The sequence below is a fragment of the Orussus abietinus genome, unplaced genomic scaffold (genome assembly GCF_000612105.2).
Source record: "Orussus abietinus isolate OABI.00-Male unplaced genomic scaffold, Oabi_2.0 scaffold16, whole genome shotgun sequence".
NCBI classification, from domain to species: Eukaryota; Metazoa; Arthropoda; class Insecta; order Hymenoptera; family Orussidae; genus Orussus; species Orussus abietinus.
In genome coordinates this window covers 376,472-400,680 of record NW_019394714.1, presented here as the reverse complement: position 1 = coordinate 400,680, position 24,209 = coordinate 376,472, and the positions used below count along the sequence as shown (strand labels likewise).

General features: G+C 44.1%; 2 protein-coding genes across 5 annotated transcripts in view; one reads left to right on the top strand and one right to left on the bottom strand.

Moving 5' to 3' along the window:
• The window catches only part of LOC105696916 (calcium uniporter protein, mitochondrial), a 35,366-nt gene that overhangs the window by 4,235 nt on the left and 6,922 nt on the right, over positions 1-24,209 (top strand). Inside the window, exons 2-4 of one of the 4 annotated variants that reach the window (XM_012419752.2) lie at positions 4,483-4,708; positions 14,737-14,835; positions 18,279-18,338. In XM_012419752.2, the coding sequence (XP_012275175.1) occupies positions 4,483-4,708; positions 14,737-14,835; positions 18,279-18,338 (385 nt within the window). The remainder of the gene's footprint in view (positions 1-4,482; positions 4,709-14,736; positions 14,836-18,278; positions 18,339-24,209) is intronic. The other 3 variants (XM_012419754.2, XM_012419753.2, XM_012419755.2) reach the window with 3 other exon arrangements.
• On the bottom strand, positions 4,794-24,139 carry LOC105696915. Its single transcript, XM_012419751.1, has 7 exons — positions 24,136-24,139; positions 23,098-23,185; positions 10,548-10,757; positions 9,953-10,262; positions 7,668-9,142; positions 6,870-7,517; positions 4,794-6,783 (listed from the first exon to the last, which is right to left on the bottom strand). The coding sequence occupies exons 2-7, from the start codon at positions 23,172-23,174 to the stop codon at positions 6,411-6,413; spliced, it is 3,093 nt and encodes a 1,030-aa protein (XP_012275174.1). The 5' UTR covers positions 23,175-23,185; positions 24,136-24,139; the 3' UTR covers positions 4,794-6,410.

The following is a 24,209-nucleotide window of genomic DNA, read 5'->3' as shown; positions in this document are numbered from 1 at the left end:
GTATGAATTTCTAAAGGAATATATCTCTGCAACGGGGAGGAGATCCGGAAAGCGAGAAATTTCGGGCTGGTTCTTGGATGCCAAAACGGTGCCAGGAAGGTCAGAAGAGAGCAGCAGATCGATGTTCATGGCGCCCGCTGCAGCCTCCGCAGTCTGGACCCAGAATATCGGCTTAGACAACCCTTATTTATCCTGTATACGATAACCTCACCCCGCGGCACAATTTTTCCCGTATTCGAGAAATTGCGGGTATTCCTGAAAGTCAAACGCGGGATTTCCTCCTGGGGGCTGCGCTTTGGTTTCCGGACATCCTCTTCGACAAGCCCTTCTCTATCGAATGGGAATTCAATCCCAATCGATGAGGGAAAATTGTGCGTGAACATGGTGCGCATATAGTACTAAAAAAGAGTCCAGTTAAAAAGAAAAAAAAAAAAACAATTCCAGGTTATTCTAACCGTAGCAGATCGTGAAGTGTGCCCTTACTATTTATCTGCTTAGAAGTCTGTAAATCTGTATTTATACTAGTTGTGCTATTGGCTGTGAAAAGAAATCTGGGTTGAAGGGGCTTATGCGTCCTAAAGTGTACGCGTGTACTTGAATTTCCCGTTTGATGTAGTCAATGATGTTAATGAGAGGCTGGGCAAATAGGAGGAGATAGTGGGAGAAAATGGAAAAAAGGTTCTACGAGCCTCTTCAGTCCAGAAAGCCAAAGGGTTGCGGTTGGAGGGCTACGGATAGAAACTGAGGGTTCTTTTTATCCCCTGATCTTCTTTCCCTCACTTAGTTCAAAAGAGACTTCGCTTTTTCGACCGCCTCCATTTATGACTCGGACACCCCTTGACTTTTATTTCTTGCACGCCCTCTCCATCGAGATTTGCTCTTTTCCACGTAATTTTGTCGTCTGCTGCCCTCTGGCAAGTTTCCATTCCCAGATAATGTTTACGGTGTTCTTCGAGGGGAGGTCGAAAAGGGAAAGACTGGGGGAATTTCCTCGGGAGGTCGGAGGGAAAAGCTTGAATTTCCTGAGAAACCCCTCGGATCGAGAAGCCGAAGGGTTGGAATTTCGTCGGCCGGAAACGAGAAGCTTTTCCTTGCTCTCTACCCTCTAAATGGATGTTTCCTTTTAACGCCTCCTTTATAAGAGGGGCCGAAGGTTGGAAGAAACAATTCTCAGCTCCCTTTTGTAAGGGGATCGCTTTCGGAGGTGATCAACCCCTGAAGAAACCACGGAATGATAGTACGGTACTACACGGTTGATCCGCTGTAACACATTTATTAAATTTATAGATTAAACCTCAACAACTTTATATATATATACATTTACTTTTATATACACTTTTGTAAAGGTACGCGATACAAAAAGGTCATTATATAGAGGATTATGAAATTTAGTATACAAGAGAAAAGAGCGCAATCGATATCATAATGGTGCCGCACGGATTATGTCTAAAATAATCCATTTCGGCGAAGAACAATTAGGAATGATTAATCATTATTCTGAACGTAGATATTTAATTTCCAACCCGCGTGGCCGCTTTTATTAACGTTGGTCAGATCGAAAGGATCTCTTAGAGACAATTCATCCCCTGAAGTCAAACCGTGACAAGTTAACATCCTCGGGAGATTTGGAGGATCCACCTAAGGTGAATCCCGGGGGATAAGACCGGAGGTGGATCTAGGGGAATAAAATGCCAGCGACACACAGGACTCCCTAGGACTATTTATACCCATTGGGGAAAAATGTGGGTCAGGATGCTGGGCAGGGATATTGAAGTAATTCTAGCGATGGGAAACCTTCCTTCGACGTCTCTATCCTCCGAAAATAATCAATTTTCCTTCCATCCGAAAAAGAGACAAGGTCGACCGAAAGTGGGTGGAAAATGTCCTTTTCACCCTCGCTGTTAAAAAAATTAAGAAAACTGCACCAAGTACTTGAAACGTGAATTATTATTGGTTTTGAACAATATCCGATAAGACGTCACGGAATTGCATGTTCACGTGCTGAACATTTATGAGATTTGCAAGGATTTTCAACGGTTGATAATTCTATTGTCTTGCGGTTTGTTACGGTTTTACAGCTTGGCAGACAATTACGGGGATGCTTAAAATACATATGTACATGTATTTTTTTTTTTCATTCCACCTATATATATACTGTCGAACCTGGCTCGAGTTTCGCAGAGGGTCGTTAACGTGCGTAAGAGATGCCAAGTCAGTTGAAATTCCCAATAATCCTGAAATAACTCAGTTTGGGGAGGGAGGAAAAATAGTTTTTGCTGTTCTGCATATAGACCCCCGCGAAAGAGTCTCGACGGGACGGCGGCCATCTTTCTTTTTCAATTTTTTCCCTATTTTTCCGCCCGCTCTTTTATCACCAAAACTCGTCCTCGATTGCTCCAGTTTCTTTTTACTTTGCGAACTATGTCGGATAACAGAGGTCGTATCGAATTTTGAAACGATATCAAACCCGACAAAGGGTTGCCCGGAGAGAGAACGGAAATATCGCGGCCTTTGAAGTTCCCTGCCAAAAACTGAACAAAAGAAAAGAAGTGTCTCACTCCCGATGCCGCGTCTCTGGTTTTGTAAAATTTCATCCGTTTTCCGAGGTCCCCCAGTAATTTCTAATAATCCACCGCCTATAAAAACGTCACGGAGAAAATGTTTCCCGAAGTAAGTCGTAGGCCTTAATAGGATTTTTTCGGATCCCTGGAACGAGGGGTAACGAGGGGGAAAAATCGAGTGCACTCGCTCGTGCATTCAAGTCTCCGTGCAATGCATGCAATTAAGTGCACTCGAGATTGCCCTGGAGTGTCGTTTCGCGATTCTACGAGTAAGTACTCGAATTATTTGCCCAGAGATCCCGGGATTAATGAACTCTTAGTCAGAATATATCTCGTGGAAACATTTTCAACGTGCAAACTGAACCAACTCCAATGATTCGGAATGGAAAAATATTTCGGAGATGTTTGCAATTCCCCTTGGAAATTTCGAAATTTCACTGGGGGGGAAAATCGGCTTTATTATCGCATTTGATATCTTATCGATTTTCACGCCGGATCTCATCTTATCAATTTTTCACGTCGGATGTCATTCATGTCGGATTGATTAAAGTGTATAACCTGGTTACACCTTTGTCGTAACAAAATGAAATAAAATAAATACACGCCGAGGGTCGTCACTACTGAATATCATTTTTTATATGAATTCGCCGACTCCCTTAAAAAGCGAGTCGTACATCTTTCTAGGCGGCCTTCTTATTAAGTTTCTTTCATGACCTCAAAGGATTCTTTCTCCTTACTTCTCCTCATTTTCTCGTATTTTCCAGGGCCGTCGCATTTCGGAGATCCTCGCGAACTTTTCCCCGAAGGTTTTACGAACTACGCACACCGACCAATAATGGGTGCTTTCATTTTACGGCTTACGCGGATTGCGGTGAATAAAAATCGGAGCATTCCCTCGGGATAACGGCCTTTCAATGTACTTGATTTATATAGAAGCCCGAATACGCGCGAAGTTTATTACGAAATCCAGGCAGGATCCAAGAACGCGTCTGGAAATACGTTTATGCCGCTCTTTTTATACGCAGAAGGTAATCCCTCGATTTCCACGGTCCCTTTTATACGAGATCTTGTTTTACGTGCTCGGAAAATACAATCCTATATCCCACTGCAAAATGACAGATCCCATTTGCAATCGTATTTTCCGATTTCCTTAATCCTGAACCCAACTGTGTCCTTGATACGTTTAAGCCGCTCTTTTTATACACAGAAGGTAATCCTTCAATTAGCGCGGTACCTTTTATACGAGATCTTGTTTTACGTCCTCAGAAAATACAACATGGTATAAAATGCAAGGCTAAAAATTTTGTTTCCAAATATATTAGAAAATAATTTTCTGAGACTTTCATAATCGTAAAATCGCCTGTGAAAAGATAAAGAGTCGCCCTTTAAGCATGTCTCATTGCGGTAAGGAAAAATGGGAAATGGATAAACCCTGGGGCGCAATGATAAACTGCATTAGGGTGAATTTTTTAATTAAGGGAAAGTGTCAGTCGGCTTCGCCTTTTGCGAGCGAAAAAGGAGCGTTCGCACGCAATTTCCAACGAACGACCTCTCGACACGCGACATCGAAAGCAGGGTTTAATCTCGAAATCGATTCAATTATCACAACCCCTTCCCGATTTGGCACATTTGCACCTTCCTCGAGCAAGTCGCTGAAATCCGAAATCGATCTTAATAAGAAATTACTGTCGAAATCGGCGTAAAGGGCCGACATTAAATTGAGTTGCAACGAAATGCCACAGATGGCGACGCTGGTCTTAAACAGTCGTTAGAATAATGAATTCACGGGATTTCGATATCAATACTTTACTGTGACATATGAAACGTTTTCATTCATATAATTCCCTTAATTTAGAAGTCTCATTTTCAACTAGATTTTTTTTAATGCATATTTGCTTTGGTTTTTTTCCCACGTTTTTAGGAAACTTGGTGCAGGAGATGGTGGAGCAACACGCAGAGAGGTCTTTCGACGAGTGCAGGTTCCTTTGCTCCAGTTCTGAGCCCGATCCTGAGGAAGGACGCGAAGGAAGGGAGGCAACCGAAGGACTCAAAGGACACCAGAGACCCTAGGGTCCCCAAGGACCTGAAAAACCCTAGGGGCATTCGCGAGAAAACTGCGATCACCGCCGAGAGCATCGAGGCTTCCGGTAAGTCTCTTTTCCTTTTTTTTATCAAAACATGAAAATATTTAGAAAACTTTATATATATATATACAGTATATGACCTTTTTATATCACCTTAATGGTTGACAAAGCTGCTGGATAAATTTTAATAGAGACGTACCGCCTTGTCGATTTTTCCGGGGCTTAAGGGAGGAAGAAATCCCTGACAACGCTTAAGTACGAACGGAGTCACGTTCGGGCAATTTTTAGCGGAGCTTAAAGGTAAAAGCTGCTTCATACATTTTAGTTAGAGACACGATCGCGTCCAGTTCATCTTCTACAAGTCGTAAGAGCGGAAAAGTTAACTGTTCGCTTTTTAACCTGGACACCGTGATCTTTCGTCGACTTTTTACGGCCCTTAAGGGGGTGAAACTACTGGGTACTTTTTAGCACAGACCCCGTCGAGCTTGGTTCGTCTTTTACTGTATATAATGGGGGAAAACCTACCGGCGATATTTCTCATAGGTTCCATTAAACTCGGCCGATTTTTTTTTTACGGAGTTTAACGGCGGAAAAAGTCAGGAGTTGCACGCGGGCATAAATTCGTACGACAGGGTGCTCCATGGTTACCGCTTTATTGCTGGTATTCTACATCCCTGTTATCCTGCCGACCATAATGGCGGTATAAAGCGACTGTCATCGGGCCTTTACGAGCCCCGTATCGGGTTATCATTCCAGGTTAGGGGCTGATAGAGACCCGACCCAGGGATCGCCCTCGGAGCTGCATACGTGACGCACCCTCCGACCCTCAAAATTAATTAAGGTGATATGAAAGGGGGATCGGAAGGATCAATAGTTTTTTTTAAACCTTTCCCGGAACCGCATGCGAATTGAATTTATTAGACATTTATTTAACGATGCATCATGCGACTGAAATGCAAATCGTTAAAACGCTCTCACAGAATTACAACAGGTCCGATTTTAAGGCGAGACGAAAGCTGTACAAGAATCCCTTAAAACTCCAGACCCACTTCCAACACTTTTACGTTGCACATTGTCAATGGTATTGCACTCGATCCGACTGGAATATAAATATTATTCCTAATTTTATCAGCGCGATTCCCTGCCGATCCTTTCAGCAAGTGCCCTATTATCTTCTTTACATTAATTTCGTTTAAGTAAATCTTTTCCCGGGCTCCATATATCCTACGTCCATAACATCTACGGGACTTCTGAATTCTACGTTCGCGCGCCATTTTTCCAAAAGTTTTCCCGTCCTTACGCCGACACTTCGATAATTCCGTCGCCGTGGGAGGGATTTCAAAGGTCGATGAAAAAAATGGGCGTCGCGTCCAGTTCATCCCAAGAATGACACTCGATTTTTCGAGATTTCCTTCTCGACGTCATTTCGACATCCTGGAAAAGACGAATAGAGGCTGACATGACCGCTTTCCGATGAAACACCATGTATACATACATACTCCCCCATGACATGAAATTCCATGTGTACTCATCATGGGCATGAAATTTCATGTATACTCATCACAGGCATGAAATTTCATGTGCACTCGTCATGTGCATGAAATACCATTTATGCTAAACATGGACATGAAATATCATGTATGCTCAACATGGACATGAAACTCTATGTGTACTCAACATGGGCATAAAGTTCATTTCGCAGGGAGCCTTGTCCCGAGGTCGTCGTATGAAATTCTAAAGGCCAAAGGCCCAAAAAAAAATCCTCCTAACGTTCGTTCCCATTAAGGCTGTCCTCCAGGACCTCGAACTCCTCGAACTCCATCTTGCCGAAGTCGCACCTGGTCGCGTTCTCGTTCACCTGCCACCTGGTCAGGGCGCTGTTCCCGAACTTGCCAACCCCATTGGCGAGGTCGTCGATCCTGCAAAGGTTGAAATCCGCCCTGAAGACCTCCTGTTCTTTGCGCTCGTCCCTTTTCGGAGCGAGACCAACAACGACCGGGGGTTCCCTCTTCCCCTCCTGGTCCCAGGACTTGTCCTCGTTCTCCAGGATGGGCCACTTCCTCAGGTCCTGCCTTCGGTCCCCGTTCGTCCCTGAGACCTGACTGATCTCTGTGGCATCGTTTCCGGTTTTTCTCGACCTGTTAATATAAACCGATGCCTTAAGTATAAACCAACACGTGTTTTGTAGGTTTCATGGTGTTCCTTGAGATCCCTTCATCCTCACCTGTCCACCAGGCGTCCCGTAAGTTCGAGTCTGCTGTCGCAGGAGTTGCTCTTCACCAGCCTGAGCTTGACGAAGTCCTTGCCGTTCTGCGCCTCTCTTCGTCCCAGGACATCCTTTATCGGTTTCCCTCTCGCAGGTGAAATCAGGGGCCCGTTGCAGATGTGCACCACCTTGCCCCCGTAATAAGTGACGGAGGTGCCGCATTCGCGAATTTTCTTCAGGACGTCCTGCGAGACGAAGTGCCCGGAGACGGTGTCCAGCTCGTCGTCCTCCCGACAGTCGAGGTCCTCGTCAGAGGACGTGCATCGAGCCCCGCTTCCAGGATCCGTGTCCGGATAGTCGCTCGATACCCCGGAACTCACGCTTCCTGCATCCCAATTGTGATATTTGCTCTTATCGGAGCTCTTCAGGGTCGTCGAATCGCTGGGGGAGGTGTGACCGCTTCGGGCCTCGAAGGACCTCGCCAGGATCCTGGTCTTCGACTCGCTCCTAGGACTCTCCGGCTCCTCTTTGGCACCCTGGAGAGAGGATTTCTCCGCCTCCCTCGTCCCACCGAGGTCCTTTGTCCTGGACACCTCCAAAGGCTCCTTTTCCTGCAGCTGGTCCTTTATCCTCCGCAGGTCTTTCATGCTGACGCTCCTGCGGGTCCTGCACGAGGATCAGAAGATTTGTTCATTGATAACATTCAGTTGATAAGGCATAACATTAGGATCAATTTTCTTCAATAAACCAAATATTTTTCTGCGTGTAAAAACAAAGGTTTACTTTTATATTTCGGTGGTATAGGTACATCCTTACCTGCAACTCCTGGAGAACTCGTCGTCAGGTCGTTTGAGCTGCAGGGTACTTTCGAACATCCTGCGAACATTTCTTACGGTGTCGGGATCAGGGAGTTCCTCGTCGATCAGCTCCCGGTTGACCCTGATGGGATGATAAAAGAAATGCCTGCGGAGAGAGGACTCCTTCGAGCCCTCCAGACTCCTGGACCTGGACGAGTCCTCGTCCTCTTCAGGTTTGGTCCTTTTCTGCAATGCTCCCGCGACTTTGCAACTCGCAGGACTCTTGATCTTCCCCTCGGCCGAGGACTTCCTCTCAATGGTTTCCGCGCGCACCGGCTCTATGATGACGACATTGTTGTCCACCAGGAGGTCCTGGAACGAGTACTTCCTCAGGTACTGGATGAGCCCGTCGAAGGACACGTCTCCTTTGGAGGTCCCGTAGATGTTCCTGCCGAAGACGTCCGACTTGACGATCTTGTACCTCACGTGATCAAATTCCGGCCCATCCTGGTCGCGATTAGAGGTCCTTTTTGTCCTCGTCGAAGGACCCACGTCCACTCCGTCGTCCTCCCCAGAACCCTCGGATTTGGCTTCGAACCCTAAAGTACCCTTCACCGCGCTACACGCCTTCCCCAGGATGCTGGACGTCTCTTTGATGATCCTTCCCAGTTTCCCCTCGCTCTGAAGACTCGAATCCTGCTCATCCTGGCAGGACCTTTCCTTAGGATGCGTCCTGGAAGCTTCGTCGTCCTTCTCCGTGGCCTTCACCTCGGGACCTTTACACTCCACCTCGTCATCCAGGACCTGGACCTCCACCAGCTGCGAGGCCCTGCCGCTCCTCCTGGTGACGTCGTTGTCGACGATCTTCAGGACCTGCGGCCTCCTGGACATCTCCTCGACCTCCTCCGAGTCGGAGATCCAGATGGATTTGAAGTCCTCCGCCTCTTCCACCTCCCTTTTTTCCAGGACCTCCCTGATTACCTCCACATCCGTCCTGGACTCCTCCGCCCCGACTTCCGATCCTGCCTCGGGACCTTCTTCTTCGTCCTCCTCAAGGGTTAATCTTCGACTTTTTGAGCTCTTCTCCGGAGAATTCTGATCTCCCCTGATGGAAGCTAAGGATTCCTGGTCGGGGGTCCTGTTTTTAGGGTGGTGGTTTCCTTGGACCCGACAGGACGAGGGATTCCTTCTCTGCTTTCCTCGGGTTTCCTCCACGGAATCCTGGATCCTGCTCTTCTCCTCGTCGGTCACGTTCTCGCCTGAAGGAGAGAGATCCAGGACTCGAGGAGCGTTCTCGTCGGTGTCCTCGCCGCTGGATATCGGGTTCGTCCTGCCGCTACGAAGGACTCGGCTTCTGGTCTCGTCCTGGTCGGAGAACTCCAGACGGACGTTCGACAGCGGAAGTAGATTTAGCACGTCGAAGTACTCTAGCTCGTCCTCGTCCTCGAAGAGGATGCTGTCTAGACTCCGGTGCTCCTTGCGCTTTCGCTTGACCTGGGTTATAATCAACGTTAAACTTGATTTTTCTTCATAGAGTCATCTTATCATTAGTGATAGGCAAAAATCGAATTTTTGCACCGTGAACGCGGAGGCTATAAAGAAGGTCCTGCCAAGCATGAAATTTCAGTTATTCTAAAATTTGGTTATTGACAATATTAAATTTTATTCACCGTGAACGCGGAGGCTATAAAGAAGGTCCTGCCAAGCATGAAATTTCAGTTATTCTAAAATTTGGTTATTGACAGTATTAAATTTTATTATAAAAAAAGAAATTTCATGGCTGTCAGGACCTCGCAAACGCCGTACCTGAGTGTAAACGCAATCGAACTTTTGCAACGTGAACGTGGAGGCTATAAAGAAGGTCCTGCCAAGCATGAAATTTCAGTTATTCTAAAATTTGGTTATTGACAGTATTAAATTTTATTATAAAAAAAGAAATTTCATGGCTGTCAGGACCTCGCAAACGCCGTACCTGAGTGTAAACGCAATCGAACTTTTGCAACGTGAACGTGGAGGCTATAAAGAAGGTCCTGCCAAGCATGAAATTTCAGTTATTCTAAAATTTGGTTATTGACAGTATTAAATTTTATTATAAAAAAAGAAATTTCATGGCTGTCAGGACCTCGCAAACGCCGTACCTGAGTGTAAACGCAATCGAACTTTTGCAACGTGAACGTGGAGGCTATAAAGAAGGTCCTGCCAAGCATGAAATTTCAGTTATTCTAAAATTTGGTTATTGACAGTATTAAATTTTATTATAAAAAAAGAAATTTCATGGCTGTCAGGACCTCGCAAACGCTGTACCTGTGTGTAAACGCAATCGAGGCTGCGGTTCTCTTCTATCGGCCAATTGTCCTCGACGATGTCTACGAGTCCTGTGACCGAGTCGAAGTCCTGGACAGTGGTGAACCGCCTTCGCGGGGGGTCCGGCCACTCCAAGATATTAAGGCGGTCCGAATCGGGCCGATCGTTCGATCGTGAATAGGACGGTTCGAAATTTCCCGAAATTGTCGTAGATATCGGATGCAGTCCGCAAATCGATCGCGAGTGGCAAGACCTTGTCTCGTTTAGACGCTCGTAAGAGTCCGACAAATGTTGTTGGCTTTTCGACAACCTGCAAGATAAGATTCATCAACTCTACGCTGGATGTTCATGTAATAGTTCCCCTCCTCCAAGGGCACCGCAAATTAAAATCCACCTGTCAATTTCAGACAATTCAAATACGCATAGTCCTTGTCTTTAGGAATTTATTGATATCCGTTAACCGCTCGTAAGTAGAAATTCGTAAAGTCGATTTAGGATGATATGAAAGGCGCTGAGGAAGGTCTTGACGTATATGAAATTTCATATTTTTTTCTGTGTGACGTCGGAAGTTCCTTCGCTTTCCCACGGAACCAACCTGTCCTTCAGGGAGTTCCGGTCGATGAGCTTCGCTCTAGGGATGAGCTGGGACCTCCTGGGGGTGTCGGAGGGTTCCCCGAGTCGAAAACGACGGGAATCGCTATGATTCCTGAAGATGTCCTCGGAAACCACCGCCAAGCTCCTGGTCCTCTTCAGCAACTTCCGGCGCTCCTGGCTCGAGGATCGTTCCTCGTACCGACCGGATCCTCTGCAACCAGAGATATATTTTAAATTTTTTCCCCCGTTTTGAAAGCTCAAGGTGATATGAAAGGGTCATTATATATATAAACAACAAAATATTTATAAAGCTTTCCTCCAAATTGGGCACACCGAGCGATCTGAAACTTTGACACGTGATTATGGAGGCCCCAAGGAAGAACGCGATGTTCATGAAATTTTTCTTGAAGAAAAGTGTCTTTTTTTTACTTCTTCTCCGAGATAAGTACAATTGTTTTTTTTTGTCTTTTGCGAAAAATTAAATTTCACATCACCTTATTCATTAATTTCACCGATAATTCAAGGAGACTGAAAAACTCATCCCGAATTCCGCTCGAGGGAGCCGACATTGTTGCTAACAACCCGCAACTCCTGGGGGACCGAAACTCCCCTCAATTCCCGACATTTTCGGCTCCTGGTTTAATTGCAATAATCCCGGCTCCCTTCCATTACACGGCAAACGCCATTTATCTACACGCGTCGCACCTGTTTCGCGTTAGAATTTCACTAGAGCACGGGGCTGGATGGTAATTTCTCTCCGAAGTATCGAAAACGGTTCCAAACATGTTCTCTAACATGATTATGGGCAGTCAATAGACACGATAACGCGATACGACCTAAATTGGATAATTATCAACTACCGAAATTTCGGGAAAAGTCAGGGAGTACGATTTTCGCATCACTCGCACCTTTTTTATCGAGCTTGCGATATACACGTGTATACACATATAGATGTGTGGCCACCACATTTTGAAGATAAAAATAATAACGGATTTTTAAATAAAAATAAAAATGGCAACAGATGTTTTTTTTACACGGATTACATGCATCGTAACCTAAAAATTTGCTCCTTACGAAAAGTAGATCCACTCAACTGATTGTTCAAAAGTGCCTTTCACGCCACCTTAACTTTCAAGGTACGGTTGGATGTATGAAGAAATTTGTAAACAATTTATATGGGTGTCGGGACCTTTTTTATAGCCTCTATGCTTACTAATGTAAGGTTTGTATCGAATCGGTACAAACAGTTTGGAGAAAAGTTTCACGAAGGAGAACTCTTTGACGCCACTTTCACGTCCCCTTAATCTATAAGGTACGATCAGATACGACCGGTAATTCGTCTCCACCTGAAATAACGTTACACGCCCGTTACGGGAAAATTAATTAATTATCGTCACGTAGGACGATGCATGGAGCGTTTATCGCGTCTCCTCGTCGACCACGAAGAGGGCGTCGAGAGAGTTGAACGACACATCGATCCGCGGTTTGCGATGCACCTGTATGTGATGTCACCGTGAGAACCCTTTCCCATGTTCCGGTCTTATATATAAAAAGTAAAATAAGAAAAAAAGGGAGAAGAAGAAATATAAGACGAGCCCCGTGAAAGCGAACCCTAGAAAAGAACGAGGAAGAAGAGCGCATCAAAGAGTGACCTTAAGGTGATATTAAAGTGGTACGAGAGGTTTTTTTTTTATATAAAACTTTTCTCCTAATTGGGTGCATCGAGTCGTATCAAACTTTGCAACGTGAATGTGGAATTTAATTTTTTATATATATACATGCAAAATAATATAAGAAATATAAAGAAATATTTTAAAAAATTGAAATTTCATGTTATCAGGACCTTCCTTGGGATTTCCATATTTACGTTGTAAACTTTGATATGATCCGGTGTATCTTGTTCGGAGAAAAATTGTATTAACAATTGATCCTTTAGATGCCACTTTGATATCACCTTAACGTAATTTATTAGGTTTACTGATTTCTGTTAAGGGAGTTACTGAAGAGTCTTGTCTTCGGAACGTCGGTTACCCTCGACCTACCTCAACGAGGGAAGTGCGCCACGTGGACTGTTCAAGGTGCACGTTGTCCGCGTTATGTCGAGGGTGAACCCGAAGGATCCGAGTTAACTAACCGGAAGTGGACCTGGACGACAGACCTTTTGGCGAATTATCCTCACCCGGAAGGAGTCCTACATTTCTGGAGAGGAGGAAGCTTTGTTCGCGTCTTCAAAGGATCCCGATAGGCAATTAGATGGTACCTCCTCCCGAAATAAAGCATAAGAAGTGGTACGAGTTGATTTGCAATATCATTAAGGATTCCTCCGACAGATTGGTAGATTGCAACTTTGCAGTCGCTCCACTTCCGGTTTGGAAAGCAATGATACCGGAGAGGGTAGCTACGTAGTTGCCGAAGGCAAACCTTAGGTCAAAGGACTTCCTCAAGAATCCTGTTGACGGTATAAACTTTGTTTAACAAATTGTTACAAGGTAAAGGTTCGTAGGTACTTCCGGCTTGGAGAGCGACGATGCCCGAGAGGCCGGAAGTGGCGGAGAGCTAAGTTTTGGTTAAAGGGGTCCCATGAAGGATCCTTGCGGCGTTATCGGGAAGCAGGAATATCCGATATATCCGGTACTCTCTTAACGGGTATACGCAGTTCCGGTGTAAACAGGGTGCACCGAAATGGAAGCGTGCAACGCCTCTTCCGAGCGAATCAATCCCCGAGGCGGAAGCGCAACCCTCGGGGCCGACTGCGCGACTGCGCAACCGCGAGCCGAGCGTTGCCTCTATACAGAGACTTGTCGATTTACCCGCAACTGCGGCGAGATGGGAATCTCGCATCTGCGAAACCTCCCGGAAGGACGTGGACCGAATGCAAGGTTGAACTTCCTTAAGGGGGTGACTTCGTGTTCGCGACTTTGCGCCCTCTATGAAATCTAACTGAATGGGAATTCCAGTTTTCTTAAGGCGATACAGTAGTGGCGCCTGAAATCTACTCCAATGCAAATTCGAGCTTCCTTAACACATTCCCTCATAAATAATTCATAAAACTTTTCATAGAACTGGGTGTCTCAAATCGTTTCATACTTTAAAATGTGAATATGGAGACCCTAAGGTAGGTCCTGAAACTCGCGAAAATTCATTTTTTATAAACTATTTTTAAAATTCCTATAAACAAATTAGAAAAGAATTGAAATTTCATGAGTTTCAGGACCTTCCTTATAGTCTTCCTATTCACGCTGTAAAGTTTCAAACTATTCGGTAAACCGAGTTAAAAAGAAAATATTTCTTCGGTTAAATGAAATTTCTTCCTCCTCGATGTAGGATTAGATTTACGAAAAGAATGTATTCGCTCGAGTGGAGAGGTTTTGTTCTCCTTGATCCTTCCATTTTTCTTCTCGAGATTTCCCTTTGGATATTTCCTGAATGAAATCCTCCCATTTCCGAGATTCGCGAAAAGGCGCGAATCTCGCCGCTTTTATTTTCTCGTCCCGGTCGCGTCATACGAAGAGTCGCCGATGGCCGACGTCGACTTTACACGTTGGCAAGGACTGCCAGTTAAATTGGATTCTTTTTACGAGAGTAAGGACCGTGAAGGCGCAGGAAGGGAGCTCAAGGATCCTTGAAGACGAGACCAAACGGCGTGTCGCCTTTTCATTGTCTCAAAGGACCTTACGTAACGTTATCGCGAGGCATCGGAACATCTCCGACTGCAACACAGAAAAGAAGACCAAGAGAGACTTTTTCAAAGGCGAAAAAAGAAATAGGAAAGAAGAGAACGAAAATATCCGGACGTGAAGTCAAGACAAAAGGAGAGAGATCACGGCGGAAAATCGTGGGCAATCGTACGCTAATAATGAACAAAAATGAAATTAATAAAATCAAGCATGTATCGCAAGGTGGTATCAACCACGTCCGATGAAATATGATAAAGTTGATAAGTTCATCATCATCATGGCGTATTAATTTAAGTCGTCAGATAAAAAATTATCAATTTTAGGCCCAAACCTAATAATGAACAAAAATGAAATTAATAAATTCAAACATGTATCGCAAGGTGGTATCAACCACGTTCGATGAAATATGATAAAGTTCAAAACTGGTTGATAAGTTCATCATCATCATGGCGTATTAATTTAAGTCGTCAGATAAAGTCTGAAATTGATGAAGAATTTTAATATCTTTTGTAGAGTTTTTACATCCAAAGAGCAGAGAGAGAAAGAGGAAGAGGGAAAGGTCCGGAGACACGAGCTGCACAGGAAGGTCCGGTGGAAAACCGGAAGTACGAGGTGGGAATAATTGCGACCAGCTGACCGGAAGCGAGACCGGAAGTGGGCTCCGATCGAAGTGAGACCGCCGATATCCGACTCGGATTTCGGTGGACTTTCGCGATCGACGTGTGTCTATCGAAACGCTTTTCTCTTGGTGGAGGAGAGCCCTGTCTCTATATGATATCGAGGGATTTTTTTTATTAACGCGTATCACGGACAGATTTCGGTGCACTTTGGTGATTACCGCATATCGGTGGATATCTGCTCGACATCTGTCTCTCCTGGTGTAGAGGAGATATAAGTGACATCGAAATCGGATTTCCCTGGATATTCCTGATCACAACATATCAGTGTTTATCAATCGATACACATGTCTCTCCTAGTAAAAGATATGCCTGATAAGAGAATTAGATTACTCTTGATATTTTTTCTGAATTTTTACGGCATTCTCTTTTTTTCACCAACGTAGTTCTTTTTCCGCAGAAAAGGGGGGAATAAAAAATGAATATAAAAAGTCCGGAATACGCGTGCCGTATTTCCTTTTTCCTGGATTTACCTTTTTTCAACCCCCCTCTAGGGCGGAAACGACCGGACCGGAAACGTCCCTGATCCGAGTTCCCTTTACCGATTCGTTTTTTATTCGCGTACCGGGACGTGCATTCTACATTCAGGGGCCATGGCCAAACGAAAAGCCAGGTTGCCCGTAAACGTCGTTCGCTGATCGAACGCTAGTCGATTGCTCACGATCCCCGATATCTGATAACGCGGTCACCCGATAAGCCTTTCGCAAACGGCTGCTCTCTCATTGAGCCAGATGGACTGGATTCTCCTCCGAGTATTTTGGAAAATAGCGTACCCACGTTTAATGGTGATCGAGCTCGGGAAATTTCTGGCCGTTCTGCAATTTCCCGGAAAATCATTTCTCCAGGATTTTCAACCCCATCGAGAGAGACTCTCCGATGCAATCAGCCCTTGTACTGATATCAATTGGCGCGATATTGATGAACTTCAGTTCATAATCTATGTACTTAAAAGCCAAATACGAAAGTTATGTCCCTTTCGTATTTTATTTTTATTTTATTCATTATATGCTCACTAAGGGATTTTTCGAAAAATTCGACCCCTAAAATGGCAAAAGGAGGTAAAAATGTACTTTTAGGAATTTCTTAATATCTCTCAAGCCCGCCGAGACATCGATTTGGCTTTTACCTTAAAAAAAGTACACGTACAATTGCCTAAAAATTGGAAATTAGTTACAGAGAAATCGGACTAATTCCATTTGGGGGATTTTCAATTCTACCGTGGAGGATGGAAAAATACCTCGATGAAAATCTCAATGGGTGAAATAAAAAGTCCGACCTTCACTCGACGATGTCAACTAAACGTGTCAACAAATGACGTTTGCACGTGGCCTTCATCCGAGTAATCACTTCTAGTCATGGCTCGAAATCTCAAAACGGTCGTCAAGTAGAAATCCGCCGTTTCGTATTTCGGGACACGTTCCGTGATTTCCACGTGACAAAAGACTTTTGACACAGTGTGTCAAGGCTGGTCGTCGGGCATAACGAGGCTGCGTTTTTCGCGGCGCAATGACACTTCTCGCATAAGAGCTTTGGAAATCATTCGGTCATTCCGGCCTTCGATCGCACCGAGAGAATAAACGGCAAAACGCAAAGTAAGAGAGAGAGAAAAAAAAAGATGTCTTTTCGCACGCGGTTATCCCGCGATCGAATTTCCGACGTCCATTGTCGTCGAAATTGTACGCTGCATGACGATAGTCATTACGTACTGGATAATGGTCACGGAAGTACATGGCGGGGTCATCATCGGCGAAATTGGCCCAATTGAATTTTCATAATAATTTGTAATGCCGGTTTTGACGTAAGGTCGATTCGAGATCTCTCGACAAATAATTCCGCGATTTAGAATTGATTTATTAGATATTGCATTAGATGTCAAATTAACTTGACGGATATTAAATTAATTTTAATGTCAATGATTCGAGACTTTTTCAGTGGATGTAAATCCATACGGTATTTAAGGACTCCAGCCTAATTGAAATAATTCCAATTAATTTGAAGGTAAGACGAGGGAAGTCTTAAATATAAATAATTACTATGATTATGGTCCAAAACTGAAAATGAAATTTGTAATGCTTCGAGAGCGAGGTCGACTCGTTGAAGTTTTTCGAGGTAAATCGAGGGTTAAACCTTGACCTGAAATTCAAAGGACGGCTCTGGAATTAAATGTATAATCTTGAAACTCGACGACAATTTCAAGAGAATTATGAAAATGTACCAAGACTATTATTCCGACTAATCGTACTGTTAATAATGCCTTCAACGAATTCTAAACATGTGTACCAGAAGTTTTACTCAGATACTGTGTACTATATATTTTTTATACGTTCTCTATTGAACTTAGTTTGAATAAAACGCATTTTGCAACACACCAACCCGGTTAAAATGCACTAAATTGACAACAACAAAAAATGTTAACAGCGTATAATAACCGCAGGCAAAATGAGTGCGGAAAAATGTCGTCGATGAAGCCTTGGAACTATTTATCTTTTTCCCAGGAAAATTATCAGACGACCCTGGTTAACCGAAATTGCGCGGTTTACTCGCCGATCAGCTGATCGATTCTGTCAGTCCTCGAGTGATTTGCAACGGGATTGGCAGTAACCGCAGAAGGCGCTCTAAACAATGTTAATTGACAGTCAACTCGAAAGCGTTCCAGAAATATTCCTTCCGAGGACACGAGCTCGGGTGGCACGAAATGTTATACAGTTACAACAATTAAAACATTTCCAAATGATATATGCAATTGAAGTACACAAAGCATACAAACTCCAGGCGACTTAAATCGGTACTCAATTATCGTGAACACACATTGTCGGGAATTTTGTCGAATAAAATAATTTTAATGGACATTACGAAATTCTGAATTTGTCCGTACGTTCACATACGGGGTGCGTACTAATTTAAATCGTAGCGTTAAATATTTTGCATACTAAATACGTATTAAATTTGCAAGTACGTTAAAAGCTCGAGTGGCATGAAATGCAACAGTGAAAAACATTTTCAAATTCCGCGCAATTGGAGTATACAAGGTCATACGAGAATTATAAACTTGATACGATGATGTAAATCATTGCACAATGGCCATAAACGTATGAGGAAATTTCGAAATAACGGGTGCCTTTTGTCGTGTAAAAAGTTTCCGAAAGACTGAGAAATTCGACATTTACTCGTACACACACAAACGTCATTATTTAAATCGCCACATCAAATGCCTCGCATACATAAATACATGAATAACATTGGGAAACATTTCGAAAGATGTAATGGCTTTAAAAAAAAAAAAAGAAAAAAACAGTCCAAGAAATTCGCTCCCCTACTCGAAAAATGAAGATTCGAACCACTTTTACGCATTTTCGCGGTATTCTTTTCTTTTTCCAGAAAGCCCGACACGCAGTGACCCGATAAAGGAACGCAAGCGTAAAAAGCGCCACGACAATCGTACGTAATCGCGTGAGCCCATTTCATTTTTTATCGCCACCTCCACCCAGAACTAACCTCCCCCTGGACCACGTACGTCGAATGTATGAAATCCTCACCCTGGTCTGATAAAAAAAAAAAGGAGAAACATAGAAAATAAAGCGTCCATTTCCTCGCTTTTCCTCATATTACATGAAACATCCACTAACCCAACAATGAAACAGTCGATGCGATGTTACGTATTAATTTTAAAAAATGTTTCAATAATCGTGACGTAAAATATGATTCGAATTATAGGCACGGGTTGGCATTGGAAGTAAGGATAATTGTCGACATTATACCTATCCTGTTTTCCTGTCAATTCGCACCTCTCGGTACTCGTTCCACTCGGTTAGAAGTCTTTGAAGAACACCGACACGCACTCGGTCGAGACTCTACCGAAGAACTGCTCGGACTACTCGGGCCTCGAGTACATGGTGAACGTTTCCTACTTGCACCCCCACCTTACTCTTGTCCTCGACCCTGCTTGTCACATTGCGTACATTTTAATGTACACGTGGTTACCCTATACGTTTCCAGCCCTCCACATAGCAGGAATACTTCTATATATTCATGTGTTTCCCTATCGCACCCTTCTCTGCGACTGTCCTCGAATTGCGTACGTTTTTGTGTGTACTTGTGTGCGCACCCCACCCTTACCCTTTATTTTGAAAGATTTGCAACCTGCAGTGAAATTCCGAGGTCGGTGGCCGTGAAAGCGAGACGTAACAAGAGAAAGACGTAACTCGAGCTCGGGTTAAGGCCGAGTCTTAACCATGGGGATTGGAAACCGACTTAAAGCGAGAGTTTCGCGGTCACCGATACGTCTTCGACCACAAACAGTGAAAGGCAATGGCAATAGCACCGAGTGTTTACACCCGACAGGGCAAGTACCTGAATAAGGAACTTAATCGCGATTCCATCTGGTCACGTGGGACAATTTTTTTTTTTAATAATCAATTTAAGGAACGATTTTCATCCCTTCTCGTTTAATCTGGCAAATCGCTCCGAGTCACTCCAAGCCGAATTTCGATTTTTTTTCTATATTAATCAAAGCTGGTCAAACATTTAAGGCGATATGAAAGGGATACTAAACGTCAAAATATTTATAAAATATTTATAAAATATTGACCAAAACTGGGGACACCGAATCGTTTGACACTTTAACACGTGATTATAGAGGCTCTAAGGAAGAACGTGGTGCTCATGAAATTTTACTTAAAAAAAGGTATATATGTATTCTTGGTACTAGTCTAGGCTAAGTAAAAGAGTTTTGTATAAAAAAAATTAAATTTAGAAAATCGGGAAATTTCATTTCTTCAGAATGGAGTTGTTATTAAATAGGTAAATGATAAATTGAATAATCACGGATTTACCGAAGACACGTGGCATGATTTTTTTTCAGCCTTTGCTAAATTTGTTATGTAAAAGGTGTGACGCTTTTATCCGAACACAGATTTCCTTAGTTGACAGAAATAATTGTCGAGTGTGGAGTCAATACGGTGTGAGATTTGTCACGGTCTGCGGATCCCATTATCCATTCTTTGTTACATTTACGTACGACCTTTTTTTTTATTTTTTCGCGTTTGCAATACCTCGTAAGAAAAAGCTGCACGTATGATATGGAAACGTTTCCTTGAAGAATTATGCATGAATGCGGCGCCTCGACCTTCGCCTCGACTGTTCATATTTCGCAGATAATCCAAACGGAAAGAATTGGACAAAAGTCGGGGACATAAAATAACAATGACTTTTCATACACATTTCGCTCGCCAAGGGAAATTAATGCCGCACTTTGAATGTTTTTCCCTCGGGGAGAAACGAAGTTTCTACTTCTTGTATATCCCAATTTTGCAAGAAACATCGCATTAGCATTTTTAAAGGTGCCTTTGCACATGCATTACCTCGTTATAATAAATTATGGAAAATAAAGAGTGAGGTAGGTAGAGAGGGAAATATTTTGGGAGACGATAATTCACGTCTTTGTAAAAAGAAAAAAAAAAGAGGTTTATATGAATGTAAAAGGTTACAAAGGTTGTTATCCTTGAGTACCGAATTCAGTTTCAGTTTCAGGGGATGCAATGAGAATGTTTTTATTTCATGCTCGGTGCATTAAATTACCACCTAATTGTAGAGCCTTTTGTTTGTTCCTTAATGCAGCAGTTTTTAATTTTTATACGTGTTAGATTCGCGTAATATTGCGACGACCACTAAAAAATGACCTCTTTTACTACTTTCGCAACGGCTTTCTTTTACTGTTCGCACCAAATTCGCTAATTTAGTACTAACTAGCACCTAATTAGTACTAAATTAGAAGATATTAAAAAATTTTCACGTTGAAAGTAGCTATGCTGCACTGGCATTATCCTCAGTAGTATCGACAATACAATTGTTTAAATGTTGTACTTGCATGGTTAATTATTATTTCACAATATTTGGTACCCCCGTTGGAAAAATTTTCATAAACGAGACCTCCAACGTCACTTTCACTTCACCTTAAGAAACAGCGGGAACACTCAACGAAAGATGGCCGCCATTAGTTCCTTCATTGTGCACTTTGAGCTTCACTTCGTAATGGACCCTTGCATCCCTTTCTTTTTAAATCCACAATTAAAACAAACCACGACAAAAAATACCATCCGAATCATGATATAAAAGAGACAAGAGGGGTGTTCCCACGGAGGTCTTATTTCTGGCTCGTTCAGCGCCTTCCAAAAGGCCGCCATATTGGAATCTATTAAAATAGTCAAACATAGCTACCTTTAAGAAATATACTATGGCTGGCCTGTCAAAGGGACCAGCTTGTCTCCTTCAGATCATGGCCGGAGGGATTAGATATAATTTCCTCTCGATTACTTTCTTTTTTACCTTTCGTCTTCCTTGGCAAATTCCATGGTGACCTGAAGGTAGACGATCTTGACGGCAAACATGGCGGCACTTCGGTGTCCTACCGCGCACTGCGCGTTTGTCGAGCGGGTTTTTCATGAATTTCCGATGGTTCCGCTCGCCATGCGCCATCCTGTCGCCTGCGATTCGTCGCGAGCCTTTCCGAGAGCGGCAAAAGGGGTTTTGTTCGCGGCGCGCGATCGCTCTCAAAGGGATATCCGGTGTTCCGGTGCCCGGTCGCGTCCCCACCTGCGCTAATTAGCCCTCTCTCTCCTTTCACGCGGCTCGTTCGGGGCGTTCCAACCGCGTTTTGCGGCCGAGGCTTAACGGAAGTATCGCAACTAGACTGAAGCCCGACGTGAACCGAGTCGTTTTCCCCACATTTTGGCCGGTTTGAGCGTGGGCTCGCGATTCCGACGCCCGAACAAGATGGCGGCCGCGTCACCGGAGATCTATGGTCGTGTAGAGAGTCTATAGTCGTGGAGTATATAGACTTTACACCCTGATCGGACTATGAAAACAGCAGAATTAAAATAGGATAAAACAAGGGAACGTTTCGCTGGGTGAATTTTTCCAGAAATGCAGCTAGTGAAAGGACATTTTAAGCCCGGCGAAAGATGGCGCGTCCAAGATGGCGGCCACGGCGACCGAGACGAGCCCCCCCAAGGACGTTTCCTTCGTTTTATTTAGCAGTATTTCGAGGTGTATACCTCATCTGTGTCTCGATTTAATTATCCACGGCGTTAACGAAGAAATCTCGAAACGAACGTCGCCTCGGAAGGGAGTTCTAGTTGTATACGAAGGAAGTAGACCGGGACCGCTAACGAGCGCCTCGACCGGCGCACTAATGTGCCTCAATTAGCGATTAGCGATTACCTCGTAAACGGGATCACGAATGCCAGCCGAAAGCTCGTCCTTTCCCAGCTGTAACGGTGTCGCGGGGGTCTTCTCTCAATTTTTCAAGACCCGCGACGCCATTACTGCACTTTTTCCACCTCGTTACAGATGGAAGCCTCGATGTGCAAATTACGCGCCCGGAGGTAACGAACTCCTCGGAAATCCCGTGAAAAGTTCCCCTTGTTAAATAGTTTAATCCCCTTGGATATCGCCTTAATACTTCCCGGTGGAATTCTATTTGATCCCTCGCGTTTCCGATCACTCCGATGGATATGTTCAATGGAAACGGGGCGAGGCACGTTCCCCGGGCAATTTCCGCTTTCCCTCCTCCGTCGTCAGGGAGATTCTCGAAAATCAAACGAAAAGTCGAAAGCTCCTCGATAATGAAGTGCCTGAGCGACTGTTTGAGGACGTTTTAATCGAGTGGCCGTTTTCATCCCTTTTCCAACTTTCCCCCCGCATTACCCTCGCGTTCCGTCTCCGCTTCCGTGGAAATCGAAGATTAAAAATAGAAGGCCGAAACCATGCCGGAATATCGAGTGGGCTTTCGCTTCATAATTCAACCTCATCGGATTAAGGTCGCCCCTTTTTCCTGCCTCGATCCGAAGTGGTCCTTAATGTGCGATGTTCTCTTATCCAAAATAAAAAAAAATGGCCTGTCTAATTCTAGAGATGCTTCTTGATGTGTGGCGTTTCCTTATCCAATATAATGTTCTTAAGGTGGTCCTTAATGTACAGCGTTTTCTTATCCAAAATCACTATTTGCCTATGTCGTTCTTGAAATGGTCCTTAATGAATAGCTTAGTTGGAAAAATATAATCCTTAAATCGCGACATTTTTCTATCCAATATGGGAACTGCGTCCTAGTTTCTAAAATGGGGGAAACGAAATACGGCGTTCTCCTATCTGAAATAAACATTTGTCGCAGTTAATGGAACGGACATGAAAACTCGCTTACCGCCATTTTTGACGCTGTCTTTCTTGCACCCACAAAGCGTCGCCGAGGTTGTGAGCTCCGCTTTGCACGCCGCCCATCTCGACCACTCCTGCAGGATAAACGTTTTTTTCCACTTTTTATATGTATATATACATCCTCCCGACAAACTTTCGCGATAAATCTCCCCGAACAAATCAGAAACTCTCTCGGGCAAATTCGACGCGGCGACGGCGAAAGCGACGCTTCGAGTTCTCCCAAAATGGCCGCACGTGTGTAGAAAATGAATATAATAGAAAGGAAACGTGAGAAAAGAAACGAGAAAACAAGTACCAGTGTACTAATATACCTTGTGATATTGCAACTATCAAATAAGGTATTTATCCAACGTGCATCCGTGTCGGCGAAACGCGTTCCGCAGGTTTGAAATTGCCGGGCTAAAATGGCGCCAACTTTGATTCGCAGAGTCCCTCACAGATGGCGGCGAGGGTGACCTTTTCTCAAAAGCGAGTTCTACCCCCGGCAAGGTGATATTCTCGAGGAAAGAGGGCTTGATATTGCGAATCAAAGGTGTTCCTTACGTACATTTTCTCCGGAAAGGGTCTTAGTCGCTTGACTTCGACCCCAGTTATCTTATCAAAGTGAAGTTCACTTCTCACTATCAGCGATACTCGATCATCGTACCGAGGTCCTCAAGCACACTTAGTTTGTAATTATGTGTAAGTCGACAATCACCGAAACGTTACAATTTTAAGTTAGTTAAGTTAAGTTTAATAGAAGATAAGCGGTGAAGCACGTGAAGAGAGAAGTTCGCAACAAGGGCAGACGTCTTTGGAGACTCGGAGGACCGTTTCGTAATCTTGGGGAGAAACGTGTACGTACTAATTGAGGGCGGGGTGCCGATAAGTCGCGAGGACTCGTTTATATCAGTGGTACGATATCTCGGAGCAGACTGACGAGGCGAAGTTTCGAGGAAAGTTCCCCGTTGGGAAGATTGGGCGGGGAGAGGAGTTCCTCCAGCGACTTCCGGCAGGGGAAGAGGCACCTAGACGTCGGACACACCTGCTAATTGCCAATCCTGTTGTTGCCGCTCGAGGAGGCACGATTACCCGAAGACCGAGTTCTCGACCGCGAAG